The sequence below is a fragment of the Mesoplodon densirostris genome, chromosome 1 (genome assembly GCF_025265405.1).
Source record: "Mesoplodon densirostris isolate mMesDen1 chromosome 1, mMesDen1 primary haplotype, whole genome shotgun sequence".
Classification (NCBI taxonomy): domain Eukaryota; kingdom Metazoa; phylum Chordata; class Mammalia; order Artiodactyla; family Ziphiidae; genus Mesoplodon; species Mesoplodon densirostris.
Window position 1 is genome coordinate 147,418,574 of NC_082661.1, and position 26,710 is coordinate 147,445,283.

Consider the following 26,710-nt stretch of genomic DNA (forward strand, 5'->3'; position numbering starts at 1 on the left):
TTACCTGAGTCACATTCATCATATCATTAAATATTCAGATGACTATTTCCTATCCCTACAAAACACCACTTATTTATAACTGTACTTAAATAAGACTGCAAACAATAAAACCATAAAATCAATGAAGATGCATGCTCCTTTATATTTTATTTACCATAAAGAGAATACAGCAAACACTGGAGTAAGGCTTTTTAATAATTTCTGATGTAAAGTTTAACACTTAAAACTATGTTTGCCCCCCACCCCCAATTCAACATGCAGATTTCATTTATTTCCAGATACAGTGATTCTAGAGCATTAGACTCTCTGGATAGTTTTGTAACAGAGCATCCTTGCCCTGTTAATACAATTTCACAAACTGTGTACAATCATGGTATACTACCATCATTCAAAGAGTTCCCCCAAATGAATATTCACACAATATGAACATTAAAATGTAAGTTTTTAAGACATCCTCTTCATAAGCCAAACCACAAAAACCCAGGTTCTAGTTTTAAATGTGTTTATGAAGACTGCTGCTGAGCTCAAAGCATGCAGATGCTCATGACCACCTAGATGAAGCTGGATATTGAAACTCCTTTAGTAGGTCCAATGATGCAATTTTTCACTCATCCCAAGTATCTCCATATTTGTTTACTTTGACTAGGAAAAAGCACAAATAATTGATGATTCCAAACAGTAATAAGTAAAAGGCACTATTTTATGTTTGCTATTATTATGATTTAAAGTTATGTTTCTCTCTGATTTGAATAAATGCACATGAGAGTCAAACTGTAATTATAAAAGGGGGCTGGCTAGACTTTTGTGAACTGGAGGTTAGACATAAATTCTAATGCACTGTATCAAGACCTTTACATAAGTATTAGATCTGCAATAACAACGTTATAAAGAAAACACAATCCCCATTCTAAGGAAAACAGATTAGTAACTTGCCCAAGGTACAAGCTTAATCAAACAGGTAGAACCGAAGTTTGGACACAGTTATGTTTAGGTCCAAAGCCTGGGTGCCTTTACAACTTTACCGCCTAAGTGAGTGTGGTATATATTATAGCACATACAAAAAAGTTACCAGCAAATGAAAAGTAGTAACAATGATAAACATTTGAATGTTGTTTTTCACAAAAATATAGTTATAGAAATGGTCAGATTTGATTAATTTAATCTCTCCCAGGAGCTGAAATACCAGTACAAGAAGGAAATGCTCTCCAATATTCTTGCATTTTATAAGAAATTATATTTTCAAACATGTTTTTCTGTCTTTTTTACTCTTTTACTTTTAGCCTCTCTTCTACATAGCCTTCACCTGTGAATTATAACTCTTCAGAAGTATTCATAACAATGTAAAGAAGCAGTTATCAAAATATAACTAGGGACCCCTTCCCCAAGACTCTTTCGGTAAGTCTACGAAGTCAAAAGTATTTCGTTATTATACCAAGATGTTATATAAACTTTCCCCTCATATTTTGCCTTTTCCCCTTGCTTTCCTTCCCTCGTGTATAAGGCAGAGCTTCTGGCAGAATTCTCATGAAGCTACATGATGTGTGGTGACATCACTGCTCTGACAGCTAATTGAAAATGTACTTAGGTATTTAAAGTTTCTGCCATAATTTCTAATTAGGTAAATACCAATAAATATAATCCACATAAACTGAAGCTGAAAACTTTTTTTTTTTTGCGGTATGTGGGCCTCTCACTGTTGTGGCCTCTCCCGTTGTGGAGCACAGGCTTCGGATGCACAGGCTCAGCGGCCATAGCTCACAGGCCCAGCCGCTCCACGGCATGTGGGATCCTCCCGGACCGGGGCATGAACCCGTGTCCCCTGCATCGGCAGGCGGACTCTCAACCACTGCACCACCAGGGAAGCTCGAAGCTGAAAACTTTTAAGTGACACTTTCTGACCTAGTGAATCTACATTGTACTGTCAAATTTCTGTCTAGATTCTAAAACAGAACATCCTAGAAAATCACGAAGTGTTTCATAACTGTTTTTTCTTTAAATTATATAAAGTGCCAAAAAAAATCAACTTTCTTTTTACAAAGAAAAAATTCTTTCACTTTACTGTGTCACATAACAGAACTTTAAGACTGTTCACAGCCAAAACCACCAATGTCCAAATTCAACGAATGCCACACATCTACAATATTCCCTTTCCTTAGCCTTGACATACAATAGAAATGGTTACAAAAATGAGAAAACTAACTGCCTGCCCTCGTGGAGCTTACAGTCTAAATCCTCAAATTAATTAGCAGTACAGAGTACTGGTAAGTCTTTACACATTACAGAGTAATGACCACTGAATGCATAAGGTTTACATTAAATTTTTTTTTCGGTACGCGGGCCTCTCACTGTTGTAGCCTCTCCTGCTGCGGAGCACAGGCTCCAGATGCGCAGGCCCAGCGGCCATGGCTCACGGGCCCAGCCACTCCGTGGCATGTGGGATCTTCCCAGACTGGGGCACGAACCCATGTCCCCTGCATCGGCAGGCGGACTCTCAACCACTGCGCCACCAGGGAAGCCCTACATTAAATTTTTTATGACAAACATTAACAAGTATTATTGATTACAAATCTATTTTAAAGGTGTAAAAAACATCAATAACATGACAGAGGTGGATCAGTGTTATAAAACAGAATTGTAAATGAAACAACAACTGACAATTAGAAATAAAACTGGCTCTAAAGGAACGATCATAATAAAAAATACTAAGGATTTTAATTTATTTTTGCATCCTCTGTGGCATACTGACTCTCAAGAAGGTACCAGGGACTTATTCCCTCCTTTGATTTTTAAAGTAGTCAACAGAAAACCTTGAAACAATGACACATCCTCTAAAATTCCTCAAGAAAGACATCATAAAATTCTACATTGAAACAGCTTCAAACCCCTATTCAAAATGACCTCTTCTGTTAGTGGTAAATTTTTGGTATCAGAAAATTTACTTTGGGTAATGCACAGCTGTTCAAAAAGGACTTAAAAGAAACTGTCATTTAAAAAATCTGTATATATTAATTAATTATAGAGTAAAAGTACTGTTAAAAAAAGGTCCAACTCATTTTTTGGAAATGCCCTAAAAGCTGGTTTGTAAGGCATATAACTCTATCTTGACTTCACAGATATTAAGTAAGAAAATCATTTTATTAATCAGTCAGGATGCTGTGGTTCTGCCACTAGTGGCATTACAGCCACTAGGTCACCAGGTCTGGTTTTATGCAACAGATGCATCATTTGAAAAATGCTATCAGTTCCCAGGGTGGCTTCTCATAAGGGAAAATAGTCAAATGTTTGCATACTTTCTACACTGTATTACAGAACTAGTCTTACCGTCTTAAGTTATACTACTATTTGGACTTCATTATTTTCTAACACAAAATGGCCTTTGGAACACTTGAAAAAAGGAAGACCTAATAACTGTTAAGTAGCTATTCTCTAAAAAAAAATGTTATTTTGGTTAATTGCTTGAGGCTTTAAATCACACGTTAGTATAATTAAAGTTTTTAACTAATGCTGCAGTTTCCAATCCTAAAGCGTAAAGTGATTCAGACTAGACTATCATACCTTCTTTTTTTGGCATTCTTTCCTGCATAGGCCTGACTGAGGGGTCAGTCTTATGTGTTAAAGTAACTTCATATGACTCTCTGTTCTTATTCCTTAATTCCTCATATGTTATATTTTTTCTTTTAGGACTTTCTTCAATGTTGGGATCAGGTCCTAAAACAACAAACAGTTAATAAATGGTGATAAAAGGATGTGAATAAATCCAAAAGCAGCTACATTTTACAAATGCTCCTTACCTACAAAAAAAATAAAGTAAAACAAAGGATCACATTACCAGCATTCCAAAGGTACTGTATTTTCCCCAAGGTAATTATAAAACTGAAATCTACTTCCTCTTATACTTTCAAGCTGTTATTTCTAAAATTTAAAATATAAAAAAAAATTTAAAACTAACCATGGCCAGAAGAAGAATGGATATAATATAAACCAGCACAATTCACTCATTAAAATGCCAGTGTTCTAAACTGGGAAGTTATTCATACAGCTTATATAAGTAAAGAGAAATACATTCTACTAGTGACAACTGAACAAAACTTGACATAGTAGATTTTATTTAGTAATACTTCCATAGTTAAATGTTCCTGTATCCAGAGTCCATATATGCAAACAACTCCAGTTATTAAAAAGATATTTATCTTACCCTCTTTATATTTAAATAGAAACACTTGAAAATAGCTATTGAAAAGTATTACATAGCCTTTAATCAGAGTATGCATCATTTTCATATTCAGGTCTAATGGATGCAATACTGAGGCAGAAAAAAGTGGCAACTTTTACCTGGAGAACCAGCATTTATTCTTTCTCTCTCCCAAAGAAAATCAAAGTATGATTATGTATTATCAAAGAGTCAAACACTAATATAAAAATAAGGAAATGGTTATTCCTAATACTGGTTGACAGGACCAAATATTGAACATAGTTTATAAAATAGACAGTCAGCAAGGAAGGCCATATAAACATTTTTAAAGAAATTAACTAGTGTTAACATAACATTCAGTGAACTACTTAACTTACAAAATCTAACAGACCACTCCAAAAGTAATATTTTTCAGAGGTTTTTAATGAGACAGAAATTGTGCCTATCATTTAAATAATATAACCATATGAATTAAAATAATTTTTTTAAAAACAGTTTTTGTAAGTGGTACTATTGTGCAACTCAATGGTAAGGTCCCAGTGAATAATCACAATTTTCAAAGCAACATAACTATACACTGAATGCATTCAACTACAATCTTTTATTTTACTACAAAATATACTTGCAATACAAAGCACAGAGGATTTAAATTTCTAATTAGTTCTAATATTATATAGCATGATTGAAAACAGTATTTTTCTTACTAAAAAAGAGAAGTATTAAAACTGTATACTGAATTTAAAAGCACTTTGCATTTCATTAGTAGTAAGTAATTATTTAACTCATTTCCCTTCACCATAAATGATATTTTTTAAATTCTGAAGGGAACAGTATATACTAGATTAGTAGTGAGGAATTCTAGGTTCTCATTCCCACTCTGCCAACATTTAATGAATGTCCTTGGGCAAATCACTAAGCTTGAGTCTTGGTTTTCTCAGTTGTGAAATATGGAAGTTTGAACTAGATGATCTATCACTAAAGTTCCTTCCAGGTCTAATACTTTTTCTTACCAAAAAGAAAAATATTTCATTGCTCTGAAATTCTGTGACAAATAATGAAAACATAAATTAGATAGATTAGGGAGAATTTTTTCCACTTATAAAAGCCAAATGAAAATATCTTGCATTGTGTAGGGAGCATGATTTACTGTAAAGAGCTGGAAGGAACAGGAAAATGTAAAAAAGCGTTGATTTAAATCTAACTGTAACACACTACCTATAGTAAGTCTCATAGCAACTATGAAAGAATGCTTTCTGCTTTAAAAGATTAATAACTCTTTCAATTCCTGGTAAGAGAAAGCAGAGGACAAATAGGACTTAAACAAAAAGCGAGGATGTCCTGGTTAAGGGAGGACTGCAGCTGGGGCAAAGCAAAGGAGGCCACTGTGGGCCCATGTGGGGAACTAAGAGTGGCAATCTTGAGTTAAACAAGGGGGGTCAGAGTAGCAGAGCATGGACGGATGGATGGCTGCAGTGGAGGACTTAATTTGGGCCTTGCTGTAGTCTGTGGGCAGATACTAAAGGCCTTTTTGTCTGTTTTCATTTGGCAAAGAAATTATGTAATGTGGAATGAAATTTTCTAATGCAAATGCAAGGAAGGATGCAAGACATAGCAAGGAAAGAGTTGGTGCGTGGCTAGAATAGAAGTAGAATGGATTTGAACTTGGGAGACTGGGGAAATGGGAGATGCAGTGAGGGACAAGGAGAGCTGACTCTGGAGATAAAATAATGTCTTTAACCATTCTTCCTAAGCTGCCTACCTCCTTCCCTTTCTGACTAATCAGATGTCTTTGTTTCCAACCATTCAGGAAAAAAAAAAAAAGTTTGTTGAGGACTAAGAGACTATCAACAACTTTCATCCACTTAAGAATCTCTTTAATTATCTTAACTTCCATTCTCTCCTGTCTCTTCAGTTAATACCCCCCTCACCAACCCGGACTCTTGCTCTAAAAGCAGCACTGTCCAATACAATTTTCTATAATGATGAGAATATTCTATATCTATATCTGCACAGTCCAACACAGTAGCCATTAGCACATACGGCTACTGAGCAATTGAAATGCTGCCAAAGCAACTGAGGAACTGATGAATTTTCAATTTGATTTGATTTTAATTAAACAGCCTCTTCTAGCTAATGGCTACTTTATACCCTGACCTACCTAGAACCCTTTCCACATCATTTGGAACCTTACTTGACCTATAACCAATGCCTCTCTTTCCACTATATCCCCTCCCTCCTTTTAACCTATATATAGAATCAAATCTCTCCTGTCTTCAACAAAAGAAACGAAGACCGAAATGTTCCTTTAACCTTGTTTATTCCCCATAGTTACTGGCTGATTGTACTTATTTCAAAGCACACATTTTTAAATACTCTATGAGGTCGACAATCTCTTCTCCAAGCCCTCAGAGTCAGAAATGCTTCAAAATTCAGAGTTTCTCAGATTTTAGAAAAACATTACCATATATATCCCTTATTACTTAATGTCCACTGAAGTAGCAATGAATAAGCAAACAGTATTTCTACAACAAAATCTAGAAAAAAATCGTATTAAGATAAACATTATCAATAGAGTTATACCAGTTTAGGTCAGGGCTTAAAATGAGTTCAGGTCAGATTTTTATCACTAATTTAATTATTTAAAAACCTGTTTTTTAAAAAAGCATTTTGGATTTTAGGATTTTAGGTAAGGAACTGTAAACTTGTATTTTCTGTTTTTAATTCATCTTTCACTGCAAATTAGACTGAAGAAAGCCAGCAAGGAAGGAAGCAAGAAAGCAAGCAAGCTAGCAAACATTTGTTGAGAGCCTATTACTTTCCAGGCATTACTTCTGATTTCTGTATTTCATCTCATTCCCAAGGCTCTTTAAGAAGGGTATTATCATCTCTATTCAAGAGATCAAGAAACGGCAGGGATCACAAATTACAAGTTACTTGCCTAAAGTTACAATAGCTAGCAAATGTCAGTAATTCATATCCAGGCCTTAATCCAAAGATGATGCTGTTTCACTTAACATTATGGGATCTTCAAAACTAGTATTTACACAAACTTCACAAAGCACTTTCACATGGATTTTCTCACTTGACAACAGTTCTGTAAAGCAGGTAATTATTATTTTTCTCATATTACAAAGAAGCTAAGGTGGGCTTTAAGACCACACTACCAAGTGTAACATTTTTAAAGCCTCTCTGTGGCACAGTTTATCATTTCTTCTTTGCTATTTCACTAAACATGATTAGTATTTTCAATTAATGGAACATATTAATAATTTATCTTTATATTTCTGTATCTTCTAACAGACAGAGAGTTTCTCAGGGCCAAGAACTAGGTCTTACTCATCTTTATTTCCATACCTAGCAGAGTGCCTGATACCTATTAGACCTCAAAAAATGTTGAATGAAGGAAGAATGAATTCAAATGAACAAAAGAGCAAACAAACATGCTGAGTTTAGGCTGGTGGTGGAACATATAGGTGATATCCAGCAGAAAAGGTCATCAAATAAAGTTTATACATACGTTGGACCATAAAATGCTGAAATTCATTTCAAGAGAAGTTTCTACCTTGGGCAATATGATCAGTAATACCAGTGGGAGTAGATTCATTCATAGAAGCACTGAATGGGATTGGCTCATAATGAGGAAGTATCTCTCTTTCTATGTTGTCTGCTTCTGGGGATGTCACAAAAGATGAATGACCACTCACATTTGAGTCATATTTTGACTTCTGAGAATAGTGCCTGTAAAAGAAAATCATACTGTATAAAAAAACATAGGTTATTGTCTATACCTTATTTAAAGAAGTGTGTTAAGGTATGAAAACCAGTCATTTTCTAAAGGAATCATATAATTTTAACATAGTTATTTAAAACAGTAAAATAAAGTCTGTTTCTGACACAAAAACATTAAAAATATCTTCTGATCCACTTACACAACTTAAAAATTGTCACTCTTACTACAGAGAAGAGAAAATATATATCCAATTTTCTAATTATTAGGCTTTAGACATCATTGTAATGTGTTTAAAGTTCTTGGAAAGAAAAAGTACTTCAGATGAGAAAATATGTCCATTTCCCACATTAATTGGGAAGTTACTATCACAGGTAGCAGTCCATATAAACACTATTTTGCTGAAGTAGATGTAAGTAATACTAGCTTTCATGGGATTTATGCTGCTTGCCATTTATGATAGGACAATCTACCAAATCTACTTAACCACCTTATTATTTATTTACCTACCTACCAAGACAGAGATTCATTTATCTATACTTACACAATTCCCCTACAATTGTAAACAACAGAAGGATTAAAAAGCTGAAATCTGTTAAGAGATGGGATTGATAATATTTGGGAATTCAAAAAAAAAAAAAAAGTCGAAGTATAGTAACCAAATGTGTTTGACAAATTAAAATCTCTCATTCTGGGACATGAACTCCCAGTAGAATGCAACTCTATACTTAAAAACAAAAGTAAACAAATCATGTTCTACTTTTGAAAACAAAATTAGTTTTAGCTTGCTGCAAAATGGCAAGTTTCAAATGTTCCTTCAGTTAGGCCATGTTTCCTGCCCTCAATTAGGGCAATATCTAGTTATAATTTTTTACCTAAAATGAAAAACCTTTAATAAGATCTGAATGGCCTACCCAGTTGGTGAAGATCGTCGTGTCTGTCCTGATCGTAAAGCTTCTCCAAGAGGGGAATTCTCAAGATTCTTGAACTTCTCTTGGCAAGTTTTCACATAAGAAAGCTTTCCAGCAAAGTATCCCATGATGCAAGCAACTTTTAGTAAAAATAAACAAAAAGTGTAACTCAATATGCCTCTTTAGACAAAAACCTTTTCTAAAAGAATGTTTTAAAAAATGTCGTTCTTGGGCTTCCCTGGTGGTGCAGTGGTTGAGAATCTGCCTGCCAATGCAGGGGACACGGGTTTGAGCCCCGGTCTGGGAGGATCCCACATGCCGCAGAGCAACTAGGCCCGTGCACCACAACTACTGAGCCTGCGAGCCACAACTACTGAGCCTGCGTGTCTGGAGCCTGTGCTCCACAACAAGAGAGGCCGCGATAGTGAGAGGCCCGCGTACCGCGATGAAGAGTGGCCCCCACTTGCTGCAACTAGAGAAAGCCTCCGCACAGAAACGAAGACCTAACACAGCCAATCAATCAATAAAATGTGGTTCTAAATATGTCTTTGGTGTGGAAAAACTGGGATTTCCTGAAATAGTGGTAAAAGTACCATATATTAAATCACATTCAGAGTTCACAGAAAGATTCGGTGGATATAATTCACTTTCACAAAATAAAATAAGTTAAAATAAAGTTGCTGTAAGATAAATTCTACTTTACTAATTACTTTATTAATACAGATAGGAAAAATGTGGTAACAGCATAATGGAATGAGGAATCAAAACAATACAGTTCTAGCCTGGTTACAGGGATTTAAGCCATTTCATTCCTTATAAAATGGGAATCACACTATTTGCCCAGCTAATTTCATAAGATTATTTTTTAAATCAGGTGCAACAAATGCCTTCAAATAATATATTATGAAGTGTACCTAAATATGGCTATTGTTGCATCTTTATTCAATAGAGACTACCCTGGAAAGATTCATAGAAAGCCTCAGGTACTCTTTTTCAGGGCAATTTAGTATCTTTTCTATCAACCAGATTATAAAATGTAAAGAAGCTATGCTTATAAATGTAAGTTATGTTTATTTACTGACTGTAAATTAAAGAGGTTTTAAAAAATTATACTTAATTTAAAAATACACTTTATTTTGATTAATCAGAATAGCTGGACAACTTTCTTTCCTCACAGACCAAGAGAACTTACTTTCAAATTTTATATCTTTAATTATATAATTTAAATTATTATATCTTTAATATAATTTTAAAAATATAATTATTTAACAAAATAATTTAAAAATAATAGTTCTATTGCATTATAAAAAGAGAAAAAAAAGCCCCTTTCAAGTAGCTCATGATTTTTAATGCTAACAATAAAATGCCCAAGTAGTCCATTTGATGAAAAGCTTAAACAAAATGATTTGTCAAAACAAATAACCAAATAACTGTTATTAGTAACACAAAACATTTGATAAAAACTAGTTATTTTACTTAGGTAGAAAAGCTAAGAGAACTAGTATTGTTCATACTTACATATAAGTTTAGGGATGGAACCATATTTGGGATGACTTGAAAGGATTCCTAAAGATAAAACAGTAAATATTTCTGAGTAACACTGTTCCATTTACATAATTAAGATGTTTTATCTTTTATTGAGGTAAAAGAAAAGCTTTATGCCAAGTTTATGCTAAGAGTATATAAGAGAATGGCACAGAAATTATGGTAAAAAATACAAAGAGGGCTTCCCTGGTGGCGCAGTGGTTAAGAGTCCGCCTGCCGATGCAGGGGACACGGGTTCGTGCCCCGGTCCGGGAGGATCCCACATGCCGCGGAGCGGCTGGGCCCGTGAGCCATGGCCGCTAGGCCTGCACATCCGGAGCCTGTGCTCCGCAACGGGAGAGGCCACAACAGTGAGAGGCCCGTGTACCGCAAAAAAACAAAAAAACCCAAAAAAACAAAAAAAACAAAAAACAAAAAAAAACAAAGAAACTACTTCTGCTAGTCATTATCTGGTCTTTCATAATGTGAGACAAAAGTAGCAATACGTTTAGCAGTGCAGTATAAAGTAAGATGTATCTATTTCTCAGCAGCTTTGAGAGACCCACAAAGATACAAGGAAAGATCAGTACAGATGATCTTTAAACATCTGATAACATTAGCTCTTTCCATAACACCAAAGAAGTCTGAAGCTATTTAAAAGAGAATTCAACATCAAGAGAAATATGAAGAAATCAAAAGACTCTAATCTATTACAATAGGTGAATTTAGCAAGATCACTTGATACAAGGTCAATATACAAAATAAAATAAAAACAAAAATGAAAAAATCCACTATATACTGGGAACAAACAAAACCCCCAATATTTTAAAAAATACAATTTATTATAGCACCAAAAAACATCAAAGCCCCAGTAACAAATCTAATGAAAAACATGAAAGATCTTGAAAACTACAAAATTAACTGAGAGAAATGAAAGCTAAGTAAATGGAGAAACACACCATGTTCATGAACTGAAAGATTAAATATTGTAGGGACTTCCCTGGTGGCGCAGTGGATAAGACTCCACACTCCCAGTGCAAGGGGCCCGGGTTTGATCCCTGGTTCGATCCCACATGCATGCTGTAACTAAGAGTTTGCATAATGCAACTAACACCCAGTGCAACCAAATAAATAAATGAATATGTTAAAAAAAGATTAAATATTGTAAAGATGGTAATTCTCCACAAACTCACCTATAAATTCAATGCAATCCCAATTAAAATCAAAGAAAGTTTTTACCCAAATTGAAAAGCTTATTATTATTATTTTTTTTTAATTTATTATTTTTTTTTTTTGCGGTACACGGGCCTCTCACTGTTGTGGCCTCTCCCGTTGCGGAGCACAGGCTCCGGACGTGCAGGCCCAGCGGCCATGGCTCACGGGCCCAGCTGCTCCGTGGCATGTGGGATCTTCCCGGGCCGGGGCACGAACCCACGTCCCCTGCATCAGCAGGCGGACTCTCAACCACTGCGCCACCAGGGAAGCCCGAAAAGCTTATTTTAAAATTCATGTGGAAACACAAAGGGTCAAGAAAAACCAAGGCAATATTGAAGAACATAACGGAGAACTGACTACCACCAGATATCAATATCTATGATAAAACTATAGTAATTAAGACAGTGTGTTGTAAGTACAAGAACAGATAAACTAATCAAAATCAGAAGAGTCTAGAAACAGACCCCCACACACAGTCACTTGATTTATGACAGAGGTAACATTGCACTGCAGTGAACAAAAATTAGTCTTCAAAATATAGTGCTGGGTCAACTACATATCTGTACGAGGGAGATATGTATCAAAACTAGAAACTACACTATCATCAATATACGAAAGGATGGATAAACTGCTATGACATATTCACACAGCAGAAAACTATATGCAATGAGAATACATAATTTACAACTACATGCTACAATGTGGATGAATCCAGTGATGTGCTGGTAAACCAGCTCTCCAAATAAAATGCCCTGATTTGTAGTGTTAGTCGATTTGTGATAAAATACTTGCCCCATGACCAATTTCAAGCTACCAATGGTTTAAAAATTGGCTTGCCAAGTTCCTGAAATTTTAAAAATCAGCTCTCCGGAGCTGGTACAAGCCAGTTTTAGCATACTACTGGATGAATCTCACCATGTTGAAAGAAGGTACACAAAAGATTGTTGTCATGTATATATAATTTTATGATTTAATTTTATATAAAAAACAGACAACAGATTTATGCTGTTAGCCTCAGTTCCTTCATTGTATAAATGAACAGAGATGATGAGAAGAAAAGGGAGGATGGTAACAATATCTACATTTATACAAAAAAGTCGTTCCTTTATTCTGTCACCAAATAGCTACAGACCACTTACAACACACAGGCACTACACCCTAGGAAGTAGGAATATAACAGTAAACAAGACACTCTCTTTACCCTCAGAGTTTACAGTCTAGAGAGCGAACGAAGACAAAAAGAATACGGTGTGATGGTTGCTATGCATCCACTCAAACAGAGGCACAAATCGAAGCTATTGCAGGTTGAGTTCCAGACCACTGCAATAAAGCAAATATTGCAATACAGCAAATCACATAAATTTTTGGGTTTCCCAGTGCATATAAAATTTATGTTTACACTATACTATTAAATGTGCAATAGTATTGTCTATAAAACAATGTACATACCTTAATTAAAAAATACTTTGTGTTTATAAACGCTAACCATCATCTAAGCCTTCAACAAGCTGTAATCTTTTTGCAATAGTAACATCAAAGGTCACTGATTACAGATCACCATGACCTGAGCATGTTTAAATGTTTTGACAGAAAAGGACTGAGTAGAGTGGGAATAGCTAAGACTATGTAGAGTATGACCCTGTGGATAAAATCATACACAAAATGTTAGGCGTTTTGATTAAATGCAAATTGTTTTGGTGGATTCTGAACTCCTTTTCTAAAGTCTCTCTCAATTTTTTTTTTTTTGAGATTGACTTCTTAATTAAAACACCTCACCTCCAAAAAAATAAGAACCCAGTACAGTTTCAACAATACTGAAAGCCCTTAATGCTGGGAGATAGTTACATGAGTGACATATGACTCAATATTCTTTTCTGTGTTTTTTACTCAAAGTATCAACACCCCAACAACAAAACAACCCTGACAAAAATATAAAGGTAACATGTGACACACTGAATAGAAAATGTTATTCCACACATCAGGTTAAGTCATTTTCAACAATTTATCCTTTCCAAAAAATGGATTATGAATTCCACTGAAAGGCTCCAGGCTCAGTCACTATGAACAATTACAGAGAAAGATGTTTATCACTGTTGTTGCTCATGGCATGACTTCTGCAAATGAAATCAGAGGCACAGATCACCACTGATGTCAAGTCAAATAATCACCAGATGGTGACTAGGAGTCCAAGAGGATTTTGGCTCCTGACAGAATAATCTGTCACCTCAGTACTACGTCCTGATATTTTCAGTAGGATTCATGTGAAGCAGTTACACTCCAATAAAGATGTACTAAAATAAAGTAAAATAAAATAAAAGATGTGTGTGTAACTAGAAAAAGGGAATTTCTCTGGATTGGTTATGTGTATAACTAGCTACATGCAGGAGCAAAGCATTCCCAAGCCAGGGAAAAAACCCAGTAATGGTATGATTTTACTGTTGAAGACATAAGGTCTAAGTGAGTAGGTACAATCTGACCCTTCCAATTTTTACTGCTTCTGCCTTACCTTCAAGCTGTCCAAAGTCTCCTACTCTACGTAAGCCCCAAAGTTCCAAAATTTTCTCTTCTTTGTAACCTTTTCAAAATTACCATTTCTCCTGGTTCTACCTTAGCTATATGTTTTCATTCCTCCCTGCATGACTTTGCCACTCTAGCCATGTCAGTCTCCTGAATGTCCACCCAAATAGTCATGCTTATTATTCTGATAACCAGGTCCCCCCTTCCTGAGATATTCTTCCATCTTTTTAAATCTAAATCCTGCCCATCTTCAAAACCCACTTCTTTCAAGAAATTTTCCTTCATTACAGTACCTCTGCAGAGATCTTCTTTGAAAACCTACAGCTCTTGGAGTCTCTACAAAACTCAGAAGCTTATTAAATATTTAAATTATATTCTCCATTTGCTTCAACATTGTATTCACATTGTTTCCTCACATGAACCACTAGCAACTCTTAATTTCTTTTGTATAATCCACCCCCACCCCCAGGTCTAGCTCCAATCATTAATGACTGACAAGACTAAGATAAATAAAATGGGCAGTAAAATAACAGACACTATAATTTCTCCAGTCCTAAGTTTTTCCTTAAAAGTAATGTGACTAAGGACTCCCCTGGTGGCACAGTGGTTAAGAATCCTCCTGCCAATGCAGGGGACACAGATTCGAGCCCTGGTCCGGGAAGATCCCACATGCTGTGGAGCAACTGAGCCCATGCGTCACAACTACTGAGCCCGCGCTCTATAGAGCCCACGAGCCACAACTACTGAAGCCCGCGTACTACAACTACTGAGCCCGCATGCCTAGAGCCCATGTTCTGCAACAAAAGAAGCCACAGCATGAGAAGCCCGTACACCACAACGAAGAGTAGCCCCCACTCGCCGCAGCTAGAGAAAGCCGCATGCAGCAACAAAGACCCGATGCAGCCAAAAAGAAAATTAAAAAAAGTAATCTGAATAAAATGTCTGTTTCACACTATAGAAACAATTCTAGTCTATAAAACAAGTTAGTCCTAAAAGACAGATAAGAGTATATATACAAATAAGAGTATATATCTTGATTTGTTTGCCTTTTTAAAATTCCTGTCACGGTAGCACATTGTAATGAGGTTCTTTGGGAATTCTCCAAACAAAAACAAAATTTTACCTCAAAAAATCCTTCCATTTCCCTCCAAAACTACTTTTTCTCAACTAGTTGTGTCAATACTACTAAGTACTTCATACTGCTAACATGAAAAGGCTAAAACTTCCTATCTTAGTAACATTTTAGGAGGAGCTAGTTAAAGAACAGTTTTCTAGAATATATAAAGGCCATCCTAAGGTAACCATCCTTTTCTGGAATACCTTCTAATTCCCATAAATTTGTAACTTATTTATTACAAAATAAATGTAATGAATATTTCTACTGCTTACATTACTAAATTTAAAGATGCAGAGAATGATACATTTAATACCTAATCTAAACTCAACTTCACTATTTAAACCAATAGAATTTTGGACAAGGAAGGACCCTCACTCCCCCCATTATTATAAGACAAATCTGGTTGAGGGAGCTAGGGAACTCCTAGTCTTTAAACTAGTACACAAGAATCAGCTGGAGCTCTAACTCAAAGACTCTGATTCAATAGGTCGGAGATGGGGCCCATGAATATGCATTTCTTATGAGCTCCTAGGTGATAAGTTGTATGGATGGCCTACCTAGACCAGGTTTGTCTCTCTGCCTTCCTGTAAACTACCACTGGCTTTTAGTTACTTTCTTGCTCTTATAGTGTTAATGTTGCTACAGTGGTACAGTTAATGGACATCAAATTCTCAAATTTGATATGTGAGTCTGGGTTCATGGAGACAACTCTTCTGATGCTGTAGTAATTTTTTAGTGATAATTTTTAGTATGATACATTACCATATGTCCTTTATCTAAAGATCAGGAAAATAACACATAAAAACATGATGGTATCCAAAGTGCTAAACAAATTCAAAGTTTAAAATATTTACCTTTACTAATCAATCCTTGAGTAATCAACATACTTGTTGCAGCCAAAGGTACAGCTATAAGGGGAAAAAAAATTGTCAACACCAACAAAAGGAAAACATTTTGTCTGAGTTCATTAGGATAGATAAATGTATATCAGTAAAACCAGCTACGAAGTTATGTTGCAAAATTAAGATCTTTAAAAGAGATTTCTCCACTTTTCAAAGCTGTACTGTATATACTCAGGGAAATATAAAACGTATTTTAAATTTAAGAAAATATTACAAATTATTAAACAGTATAATTTAAGAGCTACCCAGATTTAGGATCTAAAAAAGCCATTCACTAATACCATCAATTAAAACAACATAGAAATAGTGACCAAAAGTTATTTCCGGAGTTAAAGGGGGAAAGAATTAATGATGAGGGAAGCAAGAAGCATATTACAAACTGCTAAATTCCATGTACCATGCTAAGTGCTTTCGGTACATTATCATTAATTTTTACCACATCTCTATAAAATAGGTATTATTATTATTACTATTTACTATTATTACAGATAAATAAACTGAAGCTTAGAGATGCTAAGTACTTTGCTCAAGGCCACACAGCCACTTCAATGACAGATTCCAGATTCCAAAGAATTATGTCTGCTACTAGATCTCAAGTTTTATTACACTGAGTGAACCGATACAGAAGACGTATTATTTGCCCAAAATCATATGGTGATTGGGGCAAGAATTAGAAAACATATATTTTAAATACTAATGCTTTCTCTTAAACCAGTGAATTCTGCGAAACTAAATGAAAATATGACATACATATGCATATTAACCCAGAGTGAAAAATCCAAAGCTCTTATCATAATCTCAAAGGGGCTCATAATTTAAGAAATCAGTCTTCTACACCCACAGTGCCCAACAGAATTTTCTTTGATGATGAGAGCAGTCTATATCTGTGTTTTCCAGTCAGGTAGTGTGCAGGAAAGATTTAACATAACAGCTCTAAAACTGCTTTCCTTACAAAGGCCTGCTTTCAAGGTTGGTCCTTAGCTTATACTGGGAGCTTGATTGGTAAACTGATATAAATCTTTACCTGAATGATAAGTGGCTCACTCTGCCCAAACTGCTTGTACAAATACAGTTCATACTGAACACTTCCTTTCCTTCTGGGAGTCTGGAATTTTGTTACCTGCTAGGGTGAGGGTGCCCATGTGGCGAGACCCCGACAAAAACCGTGGGTGCCGAGTCTCTAATGAGAATCCTTGGTAGGTAACACTTCACATGTGTTACTACAACATGCAACTGGAGAAATTTAGCACGTTCTTTCTGTATGACACCACTGGGAGAGGACTCTTAGAAGCTTGTGCCTGGTCTCCTCTGGATTTCACCCACACTCCTTTTCCTTTGCTGATTTTCCTTTGTATCCTTTCTGTTGTAAATTATTTTAAACTGAAATAGCTACATGTGGCTGCCACGTTGGAGAGTGCAGTTTCAGACTAGGGGTTGGGAAATGCTCTGTAAAGAGCCACATGGTAAATATTTTAGGTTTTGTCGGCCACACAGTCTTTGTCCCAACTACTCATTTTAAAGCAAAAGCACTGAGACAATCCATAAACAAATGAACACAGCTGTGTTCCAATAAAACTTTATTTATGGATGCAAAAATAGGAATTTCACATGTAATGAAATCTTTTGCTTTTTTCAATATTTAAAAACGTAAAAACCATTCTTAGCTCATAGCCATACAAAAACAGATTTGGCCCTTGGGCCGTAGTTTGCTCATCCCTGGTCTAGACCGTACATGGGCAATTTAAGAACCAAAATCATTAAACATTTGAATTATTAATATTCATGATTAAAATCCATAACTCGGGAATAGGGCATTAGCTTTGCCATCAGACACAATTTGCAGAAACCCTAAGGTTTAAATCCTTGCTCTATTACATACTAACAGATTTTACCTTTGCTGGAAGAACGATCTAACGTTAGTTGGTTAAAATGCCTTCATATACTATTATTTAAGGTTTTTCAAAGGATAATCTTTTAAAATTATAGCATCAATACAATTTGCAATCATTTTTCTCCTTCAGCTTGGTTCAAGGACTGCAACATGAAGAACTGAAGAATCATATAAAGGTAAAAGGCAATGAGTTCGTTGGCCATCTCTACAATGGACAATATTTTCCCCATTGCACTTCTTAGGTCAAGATGGCACAATGCAAACAGTAATAGTCTGGTTAAGGAGATTCAAGTACTAGTTCTGCCATTCATCACTGTGTCTTTGCATAAATCTCTTAACTTCATGTTATAAAGGGTAATGGATTAGAACTAAGGTCTCTTTCCAACTCATATATTCTGTCACAGAAAAAGAGAATGGTAAAATTCAAAGAGACTTCAGAGATTATCTAGTCTTCATCCTAATCAGAGTAAACTGATATCCAGAAAGAACAAGTCATTTGCTCAAAGCAACACAGATGGTTAGTTTGTGGTAGAGCTTAGATCAAAATCCAGGTCTTCTAACTCCCAAGTCAGTAGCCTTTTCCACTGTACAATGACTCCCATTCCAGAGCCTATTAAATAATGTTTCTTTATGCAAATCAATAACACTGCTGACCAAATGCTACTTTATATTATGACCATGGTCCCACTCATATCCAACACAAGGACCCTTAAAATTCCTTTAACTCTTCTCTTACACTAGCAAAACGCTTCTCTAAACTCAAAATTGGGCTGCCCTGGTGGCACAGTGGTTGAGAGTCCACCTGCCGATGCAGGGGACACGGGTTTGTGCCCCAGTCCGGGAAGATCCCACATGCCGTGGAGCGGCTAGGCCCGTGAGCCATGGCCGCTGAGCCTGAGCGTCCGGAGCCTGTGCTCCGCAACGGGAGAGACCACAACAGTGAGAAGTCCGCATACCGCCAAAAAAAAAAAAAAAAAGAATAAACTCATAATTGTTTTCAATCGAAACTTTTACTTCATTAATCACAATAGCACTAACAGCCATTTAATAGCTTAACACTTATAATAAGTTAAATTGAATTAATTAATCCCATGAGATAGGTTAATATTATCCCCACTTAACAGATAAGGAAACTGAGGCATACAGACATCAAGAACTTCTCCAAAATCTCACAGCTAATATGTGATGGAGCTGTAATTTGAATCCAGAGAGTCAGGCCTCAGAGTCTATGCCCTTATAAGTCACTACACTGTCTCATTCGGAAACCAGTAGTACACATGTATGAAATATTCACAAAATAAAAGATGCATGAAACAAATATGAATTCATACACCTTCTCAGCAATTCCAGAGGTGGAGAACTATTGTAACATACAATACACATTAAACTAAGCCTTTTATGTAGATTCTTTCATTGTCTGTGTATCTGGGCAGATACAACTAGTTGTACTCCTTTTCATCCTTCTAACCCATTCTGCACACTGCTAACTAATGTTCCTTTAAAACAATTTACGTATCATCCCCTTGGCCCAAGAACCTACAATATATAATGAATCAAACTTTTAACTCCTTGCTATTATGTTTATTTTCTACCCCCAACAAAAGACCTCTGCTCCAATCCGTTCAGCCTCAAGGCTCTAGCAGAGATCAAGTTATTGTAGACTTTGCCTTTGCTAACTATCCCTTTCATCTAAATGCTCCTCCACCATTCTTCATTTGCCTGAAGTCCTATTAGTTGTTAAGTCTCATTTGTTTAATAAAGGCTTTTTAACTAAATCAATTCCAATTAATTTATCTTTTTAAAATTCCTATTGCTGTTATGCACTTAATCTTTCTCAGTGTTTCATGAGTTAGCTTTGTCTCAACTACATCATAAAACTACTTTAGGACAAAGACTTCCAAGCACAGTACCTTACATACTGTATGCATAAATACCAGGTGACTGATCCTTGTCACCCCCTCCATCCTTTTTTTTTTTTTTCATCCTGCTTTTTTGTTAGAATTACCTTCTTACCTGAAAGGACTGCAGTGACCTCATGAAGCAACAACAGGGTTCTATTCAAAAGGAAAACTATGTTTTGTGTTGCTTTCAACATTCTTTGTATTTAAAAAATAAAATCCTCATGTATATGGTCTCTAGTTAGAAATCAACAGCTGGTAGTGTAATACCATTTCACAACGATAGAACAGAAACCAACCAGTTTTTATCATATAATGGTTAAAAGTTTAAGAGTTAAAATCATAAGCTTGTTTCAGACAGACCTGGCTTCAAGTCCAGACACCACTGCTTATCAGCTGTGGAACACTAGGTAATTCCTTTAACATCTCTAAACCTCAATTTCTTCACCTGTAAAGTGAGGGTAATAGCAATCAACCTTATTGGGTTATTTTTATATAACCCATGCACACTCAGTAAATGCTATTACTATTACCAACAAAAATACTTCAGGGTCTTGTAAACAGTTCTAGAAATTATTACTTTAAGATGCACACAATTCTGATCATTTCATGATATATAAAAATGTCAAACCACTACATAGTACACTTGAAACTAACATATTATCATACATCAACTACAATTCAATTTAAAAATTTTAAACAAAGAAATAAAACGTGTTCAACTCTATTTCCTTAATCAACCTCTTTTACCAATAACCACACTAATGCCAAAAGTCTGCCCATTTTTTCTATGTGAAATCATTATAATTTCAGGTACTAAAGGTCAAATTTTGTTGATTAGAAAATTTAACTTACATCTGAACCAGAAGCTTTCATCACTGCATTCTGCAAAGACTCTTCTTTCTTCCTCTGTTGGAATGTAATCAGCCCCTATGTCTTTTCACCAAGGAAAATTGGCAAACATTAAAACACCCATGGAAAAACTAAGTCTAAAAATACCTTAGTTTAAACATTAACAAAGTATACCATTTTTTTTTTAATGAAGTAATGGAATAAGTGGCTTGTAAACTTTTAACAAATTTTGACTTCAAACATAAAATTAGTGCTACTGTTCTACTGGCTATGTAGTCAGGACTGCCTACAAAATGGGTTGGGTCCGTGCAAAATTAGAATTTGGGACCCTCTGTTCAAATTATTAAGAATTTAAAGATGCCACAGTAGATCATTAATGGGTCCCTGTATAACTGCACAGGTCACACACCCTTGAAGCCAGCCCCGTGGCTACTGTTATTCAAGGCAGTGAAGATTTCTCTACATAAAAAGTGCTTCTAATTGTAAATACTTAATTGATAGTTACGGGGAATTGGTCTTCGAACTTCTGCATTCGGCTCTCCAAAATCAGCCCTTCCATTCATCTTTCCTGCATAGAAAACATTTCTTGTTAAGTATTAGAAACGACTGAGATTGGCCAAAGTAAATCAAGATACAGCATTGTAAAATTACTAGTCTACGTGGCACCCAATCAACAAATATTTACTAAGCACTACTACATCTGAAGTACTTAAAAAGCTGCCTAAATAAAAAAGTCACAAACCTATTAACTATTTTAGAACTAGTCACTAGGTCCTGTAATTGAAAAAGAAAAGATGCCTTATAACTATTTATCAACTGATTATATCAAGTTAAGATAACAAAAGGTTACCAATTTTTTTAAAAGACATATTTTTCCTCTGGAGGCTGGTTTATTTCACATTATCCTATGTTTGGATTCTCTCAGAAATATACGCCCAATGATTAGGATAATTCTCCAAATAGAGGAAGAAAAATCCCAAGTCTTTTCTGGGCTTCCATTTTAAAAAATGAAATAATCATCAGGAAACCCCCTCTACAAAACAGTACTACAAAAAAATGAAATAACTAAGACGTCATATCGTTCTCCCTGTGGTGGGAAGCTAACAGCACATTCCGTAGCCTCTAAACTTTCCTCCCTCCCCAAACAGACACCTAGAAAAATATACAAGATATAAAAAATGCATAGCATTTCAAGAACATACACTTTATTTATCATTATTTTTAACCCATGCGTCCGACCTTAAGAGACCAATAGATTAGACAGCTACGCATTTTACAGAATGTTCACACAGGATCGTGTTTACTCCCATCTTAAAAACAATGTAAATGAAAACAGGAAACGTCATACGCGATGAGAATAGCAACTGCGGCCCTTCCACATTTCACTTATTCAGTAACTCATCACTGAGGGCCTACTACATGCCAATCAATCCCTTCGCTAAGAAACAAGATCAGAAAGGGTAAATGAATTCATGGATGGATGGAGACTGCTTAATAAACTACTTACACCCTAAAACAAACGTAAAAGAAAACAATGGAAACCTCTTACTTCTCCCAACAGAGAGACTGCCAGGGTTGACAAGACCCCTTCACACAACATCATTTTAATCTCCTAATCCCAAAGAAAAAAACCGCATTAAGAGACCGTCGATTCCTGCACCCCATCCCCCGCCCACCGCGTCTCCCACCTGCAACACCTACGCACATCCGTCACCATGAATTTCTCCCATCCACACCCCCCAGGCACGCTCCCTCACCAACCCTGGTCACAGGCACCCAGGAGCCCGAGACCCAGAGGATCGCGATCGGCCCACCCTTGCAGGCGGGAAAATGGCGGAAGGTGCAAGGGAGCGGCTGCCCGCGCAGAGGTGGTGAGTAGGTAGGTGGGGGGCGGAACGGGGCTTTCTGCGTCACCTTACCCACCTCCCGACGACAGCAGCGGGCCACAGCGCGGCGAGTCCGGACGACCAGGGGCCGAAGGCCCAGAGGGGACCCGAAAGGCGTCGGTGGGGGGAGGGAAAAGGGGGGCAGGAAACGCGCAGGACCACAGCTGCGTTGGGGGTGGAGAGCGGTCAACGACGCGACCGCTTAGAACTCACCCAGATACGAGCTCAAAATGACCGCGACCCGGAAGCACTGGCGACCTACGGAAGGAAATGACGTCAAGACCTGCTTGCGGAGTCTAAAGGCGAACAGCTTCGGAATATACGCGTAGGCCTGTGTTAATCTTCGCCGTCCTCCTCGGTTCGTTCCTCCGCCCTCCCCCCGCTCCCGGCGGCGCTCACGAGCTGCACTGCGGCTACGCGTTCGCCCACCGCGGACCCGAGCCCCACCCCCCCATACCCTTCCTGCACCGGGGAGGCTTTGCTTTAGGCAGTTGGGACGTGCTGCCTTGATCTTCCAGTGACCGGCTGGCAGGAAGTTCTGGAAGCCCGTTTTATCCGCTTGTTGAGAGCGACTTTTCTTAGCTTTCTCTGCTTTTAGAATTTACGTAGTTCATTTATTTTTTTGAGCCTCTAGGCTAAGTAGTAGCGAGTAATTATTAAACATGCGCACTTGGCTGGCTGACTTTTGAGCCTAGCTTCTCCCTAGTTCTAGAAACCTCAGGCATGGTACGTTATCGCTCTCTCTGAGCCTCAGGTTTTTCTCATCTGGAAAATGGAAATACGCCCTACCTCATAGGGTTGTTAGGATTAAAGCAACACACACCTAAACGAGGCTTTAGCGCTCAATGTTCTCTATTAATGGAAGAGTTTGTATTTGAGTGCGGGGCTCCGGGCTTCTGTTGGTCAGACCGTGCTGCAGCACTCAGCCAACATTCATTCATTCTACAAATATTTGTTGAGTGCCTGCTGTGAGCCAGATACTGAAGGTTATTGGTCATTCAACAGTGAACACTCGGCCCTATCCGTTTGTTTGATTAACTCCGAAAAACCTCTCCGATATCTTTACCTCTTACTGAGCCCCACTGTCAACATCCTCATTGCATCTTTTTCACTGCCTCAAATCTATTCACCCACAGACATATTTCAGAGAGACAGCCTGTGGTAATGGATCTGAAACACAAATCCAATCCTGTGGTTGCTTCCTTAGCGCCTTTTGATAGCTCCCATCATGCACAGAATATCATGCCCTTTCATGGCTTGGCCTCTGTCCTCTTGAGCCTCACTTTCTTCTATTTTAGTGTTCACTGTAGAAACGCAGCCTGCAGCCTTTTGTACTCACAGTTCCCTGTGTGCTGTTGCTCCTGGCACAACCATCTTTCCTGCCTTGTCAATGCTATTGATATTTCGAATCCTGTTTTTCCATTACCTCCTTTGTGAAGCCTTCCCTGAAACACACCCTGAGAATTAATGACTCCTTCTTCTTACTACCTCTTTACTTTGTACATACTTCTGTCAAGGCAATGTTGTTCTGCCACTGTATTGTGATCTTTGTGCTTACTTCTGTCCCTGTTACAGAGCTCCTTTCAGACGGAGACCTTGGCTTATAAATCGTTATACTCCCAAATAAGATCATCAATATTAATAATATTCATTTTGCTCCTGGGACATGGTAAGCTGGTTCTGGGCTCAGGGCCTTTGCAGTGGCTGTTCCTGCTTCTATAACACTGTTCCTCCAAATGGTCACATGATTTCTTGTCTGTCGTTGCACCAGGTGTCACCACATCTGAGGCCTTCCCTGATCACCCAATTAAAATAGCTACCCAGTCACTCTCCATGTTACTCCATTTATTATTTTCATAGAATTTATGCTCTAAAACAATTATTTGCCTAATCTCTCTCTCTCTTTCTCTTTCTCCCCACTCACTAAAATGAAAGATCCATAACAGTAGGAGCCTGTCTGGCATCAAAATGATTGGCACATAGTATGAAATCAATAAATGTTTCTTACATGAATTTGAGTACATTTTTTATAAAAGAAGAAACAAAAATAGGAAAATTAGAAGACATAGTGAACTTTATGCTGAAGCAAAATCTCCTCTTTGCTTTCTGACTAGATTGTAAGGGTACAGAATCCAATTTTATCATATTCTTTATACTTACTAAGCCAGGCCTAACACCTTGGCACATGGTAGATATTGATGAGTATATTTTCTTTTTCTTTTTTTTTTTTTTTTGAGGTACACGGGCCTCTCACTGTTGTGGCCTCTCCCGTTGCGGAGCACAGGCTCTGGATGCGCAGGCTCAGCGGCCATGGCTCACGAGCCCAACTGCTCTGCGGCATATGGGATCCTCCTGGACCAGGGCACAAACCCGTGTCCCCTGCATCGGCAGGCGGACTCTCAACCACTGCGCAACCAGGGAAGCCCTGATGAGTATATTTTCTGTTTCCCACATATTTCTCAGCAATCAAGTTAACTGAAAAATTGGATTTCTTTTGAAGAAAGGGTATGGTACTCTTTCTGTAGGGAAAAAATAAGATTCTAAACATTTCAAGGTAAACTGGAATTTTCTCTTCTGGAATTTAGAGGTGATTGAGTCCATTGGTAATTCGGGCAATGCAGCAATCAAAGAATTCAAACATAAATTGGGTAAGATCCAAAGCCTTACTGGAAGTTGGTTCACCTCTGACTTTTTTTTGATTGAAGTATAGTTGATTTACAATATTGTATCAGTTTCAGGTGTACAGCAAAGTGATGCACATATTCATATAGATGATATATGTATTTTCAGATTATTTTCCATTATAGCATTGACTGAAAAACATGCACAACCTCAAAGTTGAGAATTATATTTTATTATTATTTTTTTAAATTTATTTATTTTTTGCGGTACACAGGCCTCTCATTGTTGTGCCCTCTCCCGTTGCGGAGCACAGGCTCCGGATGCGCAGGCTCAGTGGCCATGGCTCACGGGCCTAGCCGCTCCACGGCATGTGGATTCCTCCCGGACCAGGGCACGAACCCGCGTCCTCTGCATCGGCAGCACCGGCAGGTGGACTCTCAACCACTGCGCCACCAGGGAAGCCTGAGAATTATATTTTATTCAGCAGACTTCCTGAGGACATCAAGCCCAGGAGGCAGCCTCTCAGGTAACTCTGAGGGACTGCTCCTAAGAGGTAAGGGAGGAGCCAGCATATATAGGAGTTTTTGCAACAAAAACCAGGTAGTCGGAACACCAAAAGTTACTGTTAATTAAAGAACACCAGACATCTCAGGTTAATGAATTTAGTGCTTTTCTATGTATGGGAAGATGCAGGAGTCATTGAAATCATTCCTTTGATATGCACCTTAGCTATCTAGGGCCAGTATCCTATTCTTTCCCATCCTGTGTCCTGTCAGGGTTCACTGTTGGGGGTGGCTGGCATTGGGCAGCCCTTTTGTCTCCATCCTGAGTTCCTTCAGGCTCATGGTGGTGGGCTGTGGTAGTGGCTGATGGCTTGATGGCCGCAGCATCCTTTGTTTGTTGATATGGCAGGCAACATTTTTTATCCACGATAGGTTATTACAAGATACTGAATATAGTGCCCTGTGCTATACAATAAATCCTTGTTTATCTATTTTATGTATAGTAGTTTGTATCTGTTAATCCCATACTCCTAATTTATCCCTCCCCCTTCCCTTTCGCCTTTGGTAACCATAAGCTTGTTTTCTATGTCTGTGGGTTTGTTTCTGTTTTGTATACAGATTTATTTGTAGTATTTTTTAGATTCCACATATAAGTGATACCATATAATATTTGTCTTTCTCACTCTGACTTACTTCACTAAGTCTAATATTCTCTAGGTCCATCCATGTTGCTGCAAATGACACTATTTTATTTTTTATGTCTGGGTAATATTCCATTGTATGTATATATACCACATTTTCTTAAGCCAGTCATCTGTTAATGGGCACTTGGGTTGTTGCCATGTCTTGGTTATTGTAAATAGTGTTGCCATGAACGTCGGGGTGCATGTAGCTTTTTGAATTAGAGTTTTCATCTTTTCTGAATATGTACCCAATGGCAGGATTGCTGGATC

General features: G+C 37.3%; 1 protein-coding gene across 5 annotated transcripts; it reads right to left on the minus strand.

Annotated features, from left to right (window-relative positions):
- Positions 1-122: 122 nt before the first annotated feature.
- OCIAD1 (OCIA domain containing 1) lies at positions 123-22,868 on the minus strand. Of its 5 annotated transcripts, none has more exons than XM_060110143.1 (9): positions 22,846-22,868; positions 21,252-21,314; positions 20,750-20,830; positions 16,058-16,111; positions 10,349-10,396; positions 8,834-8,969; positions 7,755-7,930; positions 3,556-3,708; positions 123-642 (listed from the first exon to the last, which is right to left on the minus strand). In XM_060110143.1, exons 2-9 carry the CDS (start codon positions 21,307-21,309, stop codon positions 605-607), a joined length of 744 nt encoding a protein of 247 aa, XP_059966126.1. In that variant the 5' UTR covers positions 21,310-21,314; positions 22,846-22,868; the 3' UTR covers positions 123-604. The 5 variants fall into 5 exon arrangements, with proteins under 5 accessions (XP_059966126.1, XP_059966144.1, XP_059966155.1 ...); XM_060110161.1 differs by lacking the exon at positions 22,846-22,868 and adding an exon at positions 22,670-22,839; XM_060110172.1 differs by lacking the exon at positions 22,846-22,868 and adding an exon at positions 22,666-22,830.
- Between the last annotated feature and the right edge of the window lie 3,842 nt (positions 22,869-26,710).

Excerpts from the sequence above, each read along its gene's own strand:
- OCIAD1 (XM_060110143.1), bottom strand. The coding sequence starts at position 21,309 with ATGAATGGAAGGGCTGATTTTGGAGAGCCGAATGCAGAAGTTCGAAGA. Across the intron at positions 8,970-10,348 it reads TTCCATCCCTAAACTTATAT|TTGCTTGCATCATGGGATAC; the intron begins GTAAGTATGAAC and ends TTTTACTAAAAG. Across the intron at positions 643-3,555 it reads AAGAATGCCAAAAAAAGAAG|TCAAAGTAAACAAATATGGA; the intron begins GTATGATAGTCT and ends GCTTTTTCCTAG.